This window comes from Anomaloglossus baeobatrachus, unplaced genomic scaffold (assembly GCF_048569485.1).
Source record: "Anomaloglossus baeobatrachus isolate aAnoBae1 unplaced genomic scaffold, aAnoBae1.hap1 Scaffold_5373, whole genome shotgun sequence".
Lineage (NCBI taxonomy): Eukaryota > Metazoa > Chordata > Amphibia > Anura > Aromobatidae > Anomaloglossus > Anomaloglossus baeobatrachus.
This window is the reverse complement of record NW_027444748.1, coordinates 1-8,786: the sequence shown is the minus strand read 5'-3', so window position 1 is coordinate 8,786 and position 8,786 is coordinate 1. Positions and strand designations below refer to the sequence as shown.

The 8,786-nt window shown below is 48.4% G+C and overlaps 1 protein-coding gene across 1 annotated transcript; it reads right to left on the bottom strand.

Moving 5' to 3' along the window:
• Nucleotides 1-389: 389 nt before the first annotated feature.
• LOC142283424 (far upstream element-binding protein 1-like) lies at nucleotides 390-4,366 on the bottom strand (the record flags this gene model as incomplete). The annotated part of the gene is made up of 7 exons (XM_075333112.1): nucleotides 390-531; nucleotides 2,728-2,828; nucleotides 2,906-3,008; nucleotides 3,358-3,471; nucleotides 3,858-3,956; nucleotides 4,068-4,227; nucleotides 4,309-4,366. Coding segments are annotated over 7 exons (777 nt in total), but the record flags the coding sequence as incomplete, so codon positions are not given.
• Nucleotides 4,367-8,786: the final 4,420 nt, after the last annotated feature.

The window sequence follows — 8,786 nt, the reverse complement described above, 5'->3', positions numbered from 1 at the left end:
CAATATTAATGACCTCCTTATGATAAGTCATAAATACGGTGAAAAATCCCCTTTAATAGTCACCGGTTTTGACCCCTCAAGTCTGCTGACAGCACTATGAGCAGCGTAAATGCCCCTATGGTGATAATTATGCAGGTTTCTTGTCCAAGGAATTTATATTTTAATGCACTTTAGTCCCAATCACAGGGGCTCAGGAGGTGGACTATACATGTGACGTGCCCAGAAATATGGAACAGCACATGAAGGTGCCGCTTTGACGGGGACTTGTAATTAGATCTTGGCGTCTTAGACAAACCATTTTAATGCTGCACTACAACATTCAGGGTGCAAAATGATCCTCAAGTCAAAAGCGTAAGGAAAACCATAATAAATATAAAGTTGATCATTACCTTTTCCAATAATGAGTCCAGTTTTTACAGTCAGAACAAAGAAATTGAATTCTTGAAGTCCCCCAGGAGGGCCCATGTTCCAGTTTCCTTGTCCTCGTCCCCTTCCCCGTCCACCTGGGCCAGGACCACCACCATTTCCAGACTATGGTGCAAAAGGTAGAACAAAATAAACGTTGCTAGTTTGACCACAAAAATGTACGAAGTCATAACATTCTAAGAAGAATTTGGCCGTATACAATAGGTCATTAGAATCGTCAATTGTATAAAGACATCGTAGGATCAACCTCTGTTTTTGTCTAGAAACCCAGACGCTTAAATCTTTAACCCCTTACTGACATGACATACTGGTATGTCCTATGTCTGCTCCCTGATTTTCATGGGGGCTCATACACCGATCCCGCATCTTTCTCTGCACATGTCAGCTGATCTAATCAGCAATCAAGTGCTGTCAGCAATCAAGTCTTAAGGTCCAGTCACACTAAACAACTCACCAGCGATCCCAACAACGATAGGGATCGCTGGTAAGTTGCTAGGAGGTTGCTGGTGAGATGTCACACCAACGCTCCAGCGATCCCACCAGCAACCTGACCTGGCAGGGATCGCTGGAGCGTCGCTACACGAGTTGCTGGTGAGCTCACCAGCAACCAGTGACCAGCCCCCAGCGCCGCGTGGAAGATGCTGCGCTTGGTAACTAAGGTAAATATCGGGTAACCAACCCGATATTTACCTTGGTTACCAGCGCACGCAGCTACACGTGCAGAGAGCAGTGCACAATGCTTAGCGCTGGCTCCCTGCTCTCCTAGTTACAGCACACATCGTGTTAATTACCCGATGTGTGCTGCAGCTACATGTGCACAGAGCAGGGAGCAGCACACACCGCTTAGCGCTGGCTCCCTGCTCTCCTAGCTACAGCACACATCGGGTTAATTAACCCGATGTGTCCTGCAGCTACATGTGCACAGAGCAGGAGCCGGCACTGACAGTGAGAGCGGCGGAGGCTGGTAACGAAGGTAAATATCGGGTACACAAGGACAGGGCTTCTTGGTTACCCGATGTTTACCGTGGTTACCAGTGTCCGCAGAAGCCGGCTCCTGCTGCCTGCACATTTAGTTGTTGCTGTTTCGCTGTCACACACAGCGATCTGTGCTTCACAGCGGGACAGCAACAACTAAAAAATGGCCCAGGACATTCAGCAACAACCAACGACCTCACAGCAGGGGCCAGGTTGTTGCTGGATGTCATACACAGCGACATCACTAGCAACATCGCTGCTACGTCACAAAAGTTGTTCGTTAGCAGCGATGTTCCTTAGTGTGACGGGGACTTTAAGGTACCTTCACACTTTAGCGATGCAACAGCGATCCGACCAGCGATCTGACCTGGTCAGGATCGCTGCTGCATCGCTACATGGTCGCTGGTGAGCTGTCAAACAGGCAGATCTCACCAGCGACCAGTGACCAGCCCCCAGCGACGTGCAAGCGACGCTGCGCTTGCACGGAGCCGGCGTCTGAAAGCTGCGGACACTGGTAACTAAGGTAAACATCGGGTATGGTTACCCGATGTTTACATTAGTTACCAGCGCACACCGCTTAGCTTGTTTGCAGGGAGCAGGAGCCGGCACTGGCAGCGTGAGAGCTGCGGAGGCTGGTAACGAAGGAAAATATCGGGTAACCACCTTGGTTACCCGATGTTTACCTTAGTTACAGCTTACCGCAGGCTGTCAGACGCCGGCTCCTGCTCCCTGCACATTCAGGATTGTTGCTCTCTCGCTGTCACACACAGCGATGTATGCTTATCAGCGGGAGAGCAACAATAAAAAAACGAACCAGCGCTGTGTGTAACGAGCAGCGATCTCACAGCAGGGGCCAGATTGCTGCTCAGTGTCACACACAGCGAGATCGCTAATGAGGTCACAAAAACCGTGACTCAGCAGCGATCTCAGTAGCGATCTCGCTGTGTGTGAAGCGCCCCTTACAGCCACAGGTGGATAGCAGATCAGTCTGCAGCTGTTAATCAGTTAAATCCTGCTGTCACTCTGACAGTGGGATTTAATACGTGCCGCTGGGGAGCATGTCATTCCTGGTGATGAGACCGCAGGGCACTGATGGGTTGTGACGAAAAGCTGGGTGTCAGCAGGTCTTAGAAAATGGTGCAAAAAAAAAAAAGTTTTTGCTTTTGGAAGAGGAGCGAAAAACGAAAGTGCTACGAAAATGGTCATGACGTGGTTACAAAAAAATGGTTGGTTACAATTGGAATGGTTACAAAAAACAAAAAAAACACACATCTGACCTAAAGCTACCTAATTCAGGGTGGATTCACAGGTAGACAAAGTACAAACCTGTACACTGCGGAGCAGGTCTGTAATGATCTCTGCTGCATGCTGGCATCTGTCTGGGGGTCCGCTGATCTGTGCTATTCTTTCTGGAGTTGATCCATCGTCTGCAAAAGAAAATCTCCCATCAGAAGATGCAGAAGTTCTTCTGAATAACCAAACCAGTCCCCAGAAAGGTACAAACCTGGTTTAAACTGTATTCTTACACCTGCATCATTCTGAATTTTCTTGATCATTTCACCGTTTCTACCTATTACAATTCCAACAGCAAATCGTGGGATTGGGACCTGAAATAAATACATGTAATCATTGCTTAGAGAGATCTACATGCTAGAGAGAAAACTGCGATCAAGGTTAAGTTAGGATATTAAAGGCTCAAAATCAAAAGAATTACATGTAACCTGAGAACCCTACAATTTAGGAAAGAAAAATTTGAGGCTGGAAAATCTAAAAGGAGCAACGTTCCACCTATGTTAAAAAGAATCGATCACCAAGATTTCCCTGTATAATCTAAGGTTGGCACCTTTCAGTCCTCTGAAGTTGTCTACAAACCCTTAGTCCGTTTTCCCCAACATAAAAGGTGGTAATCCTGATTTGCCATCACTTTCTCTATAAACACATGGAAAGCAAACTTACATCAATCCCCTCATTGCCGCCGCCGCCGCCTCCAATTCTTGAACCGTACTCATTTCTCGCTTCTCTGAAACCTCCTTGGTCACGAATTAATTCTAATACCATATCTTTTGCTTGCTGTAAAGGAAAATAAAAAAAAAAAGATACATATTATATAGAAAATTATATATATATTATATGTATATTACACACACACACACACACACACACACACACACACATACATACATATATACATACATATATATACACATTTACACGATTGTTGTACGTATACCCTCTTTCACTTGTAAAGCGCCATGGAATAAATGGCGCTATAATAATAAATAATAATAATAATAATATTACACACACATATATATATATATATATATATATATATATATATATATATATATATATATATATATATATATATACATACACACACATACATATATACATACACACACATATACACGCAAATATATTTGTATACATTAAAGATGATTTTCTTCTGTTACCTGCACTTTGTACGGATCGCCAGTAATCCTTAATGGCTTGTCTGCGCCTGTATTCTGAGGGCCATCTTGAATCATCACCATTTTAACCCCGGCACGCTCCTGTTAATTAAATGGCAAAGATAAGTAAAGTTTGAATTAAATAATCCAAATAGGAAATAAGGAAAAAACAAAAAAAAAAAAAAAAAAACCTTCAAACCTAAAACGTCCTACCTGCAGCTGCTTGATTGTCTCGCCTCCTTTTCCAATAACCAGTCCAGCTTTACTGGCAGGAATCATGATTTCCTGAATGGTATTTCCAGGACCATCCCCGTGATGGTAAGGTGTAGGCCTTCCCTTCTCCACTATTTGATCCAGCATTCTCTTTGCTCCCCTTAAAAAAAATAAAAACGTTTCATTAAAATGTAACAAATTTGAACGAAACCTAAAAAGCCCCCGTAGAAGTTTTACTTACTGGACGGAATCTGGGGTGCCAGTCAACATACAGGACCGGTCGGGCATACCACCACTATCTGAAATGAAAGAAAACAGCAAGTTATGACTATTTCAATAGGTATTTTACACAACTTCATGTAACATGTCAAAATTCTGAAAGGCTTTGTGGAGCCCAAAACTTAGTGTCAGGGGAAGTCTTGTCATCTGCAGTGTTGACAGCTTTCCCCACCACCATTACCTCTGACCTCTCCATTCTGAATGTCACCTTTTCTCAGCTCCCTCAGAATTCTGATGCACACTGCTTTTGCAAGGAATGCTTCACATTTAATGTATCTGTTGGTGTAGAATCTGCCATAATCCCTTCATTCCCCAAAAATCTGAAATCTGCTTGCAACAATCTTCCCATTCACTTGAATAGGAAGATGTGCTTATAGTGCATATTGTGGTAAAAAAAAAAAAAGTCATGTCAATTCTTGAACGAGTTTTACAGGTGGAAATTGCAAAAAACGTGACTTTCCAGGAGAGTAAAGAGAACGAGATTTCTCGGAGTGGTTCAAAAGGAACTTGCTGAAGAACTCCAAAAAACAGATTAAGGTCCCATGGATCTAAGAGCTGATGATCGGGGGGAACCAAGTGGGTAACCCCCTGAAGAAAGGTACGAATCTGAGCTTGAGTCGCTAGTTGTTTCTGTAAAAAAACGAAAGGGCAGAGACTTGTCCCTTGAGGGTTCTGAGGGCTAGCCCCAAATCGAGTCCTACCTGCAAAAAGGTCAGGATGTTAAAACATTAGAGAGCTAAAAAACGCACCCGACAAAAAATGAAAAAAATCAAAAGGGAATTTTGTTTACTTACCGTAAATTCCTTTTCTTCTAGCTCCTATTGGGAGACCCAGACAACTGGGTGTATAGCTACTGCCTCCGGAGGCCACACAAAGTATTACACTTTAAAAAGTGTAACCCCTCCCCTCTGCCTATACACCCTCCCGTGCATCACGGGCTCCTCAGTTTTGGTGCAAAAGCAGGAAGGAGGAAACGTATAAATTGGTCTAAGGCAAATTCAATCCGAAGGATGTTCGGAGAACTGAACCATGAACCAAAAGAACAATTCAACATGAACAACATGTGTACACAAAAGAACAACAGCCCGAAGGGAACAGGGGCGGGTGCTGGGTCTCCCAATAGGAGCTAGAAGAAAAGGAATTTACGGTAAGTAAACAAAATTCCCTTCTTTGTCGCTCCATTGGGAGACCCAGACAATTGGGACGTCCAAAAGCAGTCCCTGGGTGGGTAAAAGAATACCTCGATAAAAAGAGCCGAAAAAACGGCCCCCTCTTACAGGTGGGCAACCGCCGCCTGAAGGACTCGCCTACCTAGGCTGGCATCTGCCGAAGCATATGCATGCACCTGATAGTGTTTCGTGAAAGTGTGCAGACTCGACCAGGTAGCCGCCTGACACACCTGCTGAGCCGTCGCCTGGTGCCGCAATGCCCAGGACGCACCTACGGCTCTGGTAGAATGGGCTTTCAGCCCTGAAGGAATCGGAAGCCCAGAAGAACGGTAGGCTTCAAGAATCGGTTCCTTGATCCACCGAGCCAAGGCTGACTTGGAAGCCTGCGACCCCCTACGCTGGCCAGCGACAAGGACAGAGCGCATCAGAACGGCGCAGGGGCGCCGTGCGAGACACGTAGAGCCGGAGTGCTCTCACCAGATCCAACGAGTGCAAATCCTTTTCACATTGGTGAACTGGATGAGGGCAAAAAGAAGGTAAGGAGATATCCTGATTGAGATGAAAAGGGGATACCACCTTAGGAAGAAATTCCGGGACCGGACGCAGAACCACCTTATCCTGGCGAAAAACCAGGAAGGGGGCTTTGCATGACAGCGCTGCAAGCTCAGACACTCTCCGGAGTGATGTAACTGCCACTAGAAAGGCCACCTTCTGCGAAAGACGTGATAGAGAGACATCCCGCAGTGGCTCGAAAGGTGGTTTCTGAAGAGCCTTTAGCACTCTGTTAAGATCCCATGGTTCCAGCGGCCTCTTGTAAGGTGGGACTATGTGGCAAACTCCCTGCAGGAACGTGCGGACCTGCGGAAGCCTGGCTAGACGCTTTTGAAAAAACACGGAAAGCGCCGATACTTGTCCCTTGAGAGAGCCGAGAGACAAACCCTTGTCCATTCCGGATTGCAGGAATGAAAGAAAAGTGGGCAAGGCAAACGGCCAGGGAGTAAAACCCTGATCAGAGCACCAGGATAAGAAGATCCTCCAAGTCCTGTGATAGATCTTGGCGGACGTTGGTTTCCTGGCCTGTCTCATAGTGGCGATGACATCTTGAGATAACCCTGAGGACGCTAGGAGCCAGGACTCAATGGCCACACAGTCAGGTTGAGGGCCGCAGAATTCAGATGGAAAAATGGCCCTAGAGACCGCAAGTCTGGTCGGTCTGGGAGTGCCCACGGTTGACCCACCGTGAGGTGCCACAGATCCGGGTACCACGACCTCCTCGGCCAGTCTGGAGCGACGAGGATGGCGCGGCGGCAGTCGGACCTGATCTTGCGTAACACTCTGGGCAGCAGTGCCAGAGGAGGAAATACATAAGGCAGTCGAAACTGCGACCAATCCTGAACTAATGCGTCCGCCGCCAGAGCTCTGTGATCTTGAGACCGTGCCATGAATGCCGGGACTTTGTTGTTGTGCCGTGACGCCATGAGGTCGACGTCCGGCGCTCCCCAGCGGCGACAGATCTCTTAAAACACGTCCGGGTGAAGAGACCATTCCCCTGCGTCCATGCCCTGGCGACTGAGAAAGTCTGCTTCCCAGTTTTCTACGCCCGGGATGTGAACTGCGGAGATGGTGGAGGCTGTGGCCTCCGCCCACAGCAGAATCCGCCGAACTTCTTGGAAGGCTTGACGACTGCGTGTGCCGCCCTGGTGGTTGATGTACGCGACCGCCGTGGCGTTGTCCGACTGTATGCGGATCTGCCTGCCCTCCAGCCACCGATGGAACGCCTTTAGGGCTAGATACACTGCCCTTATCTCCAGAACATTGATCTGAAGGGAGGACTCTGTCGGAGTCCAGGTTCCCTGAGCCCTGTGGTGGAGAAAAACCGCTCCCCACCCTGACAGACTCGCGTCCGTCGTGACCACAGCCCAGGATGGGGGCAGGAAGGATTTTCCCCTCGACAAAGAAGTGGGAAGAAGCCACCACTGAAGAGAGGTTTTGGTTGCCAGTGAAAGAGATACGTTCCTGTCTAGGGACGTCGACCTCCTGTCCCATTTGCGGAGAATGTCCCATTGAAGTGGACGCAGATGAAACTGCGCAAAGGGAACTGCCTCCATTGCTGCCACCATCTTCCCTAGGAAGTGCATGAGGCGCCGCAAGGGGTGTGACTGGGCCCGAAGAGGAGAGTGCACCCCTGTCTGTAGCGAACGCTGTTTGTCCAGCGGAAGCTTGACTATCGCTGAGAGAGTATGAAACTCCATCCCGAGGTAAGTCAGTGATTGGGTCGGTGTCAATTTTGACTTTGGGAAATTGATGATCCACCCGAACCTCTGGAGAGTCTCCAGAGCAACGGTCAGGCTGTGTTGGCATGCCGCCCGGGAGGGAGCCTTGACTAGGAGATCGTCTAAGTAAGGGATCACCGAGTTGCCCTGAGAGTGTAGGACCGCCACCACGGATGCCATGACGTTGGTGAAGACCCGTGGGGCTGTCGCCAGGCCGAAAGGCAGTGCCACAAACTGAAGGTGTTCGTCCCAGATGGCGAAACGCAGGAAGCGTTGATGCTCCGGTGCAATCGGCACATGGAGATAAGCATCCCTGATGTCGATTGATGCTAGGAAGTCTCCTTGGGACATCGAAGCGATGACAGAGCGGAGAGATTCCATCCGAAACCGTCTGGTTTCACGTGTCTGTTGAGCAGTTTGAGGTCCAGAACGGGACGGAATGATCCGTCCTTTTTTGGCACCACGAACAAGTTGGAGTAAAAACCGTGACCACGTTCTTGAAGGGGAACGGGGATCACAACTCCTTCTGTCTTCAGAGTGTTCACCGCCTGAAAAAGTGCATCGGCTCGCTCGGGGGGCGGGGATGTTCTGAAGAAACGAGACGGAGGACGAGAGCTGAGCTCTATCCTGTAACCGTAAGACATAATGTCTCTCACCCATCGGTCTTGGACATGTGGCCACCAGGCGTCGCAAAAGCGGGAGAGCCTGCCACCGACCGAGGATGCGGTTTGGGGAGGCCGAAAGTCATGAGGAGGCCGCCTTGGAGACGGTGCATCCGGCGGTCTTTGGAGGACGTGACTTAGACCGCCATGCATCAGAGTTCCTCTGGCCCTTCTGTGGCCTGTTGGACGTGGATGATTGGGACCTGGCTGAGGGCCGAAAGGACCGAAACCTCGATTGAATTTTTCGTTGCTGAGGTCTGTTTGGTTTGGACTGGGGTAAGGACGAGTCCTTTCCCTTGGATTGCTTAATAATTTCATCCAATCGCTCGCCAAACA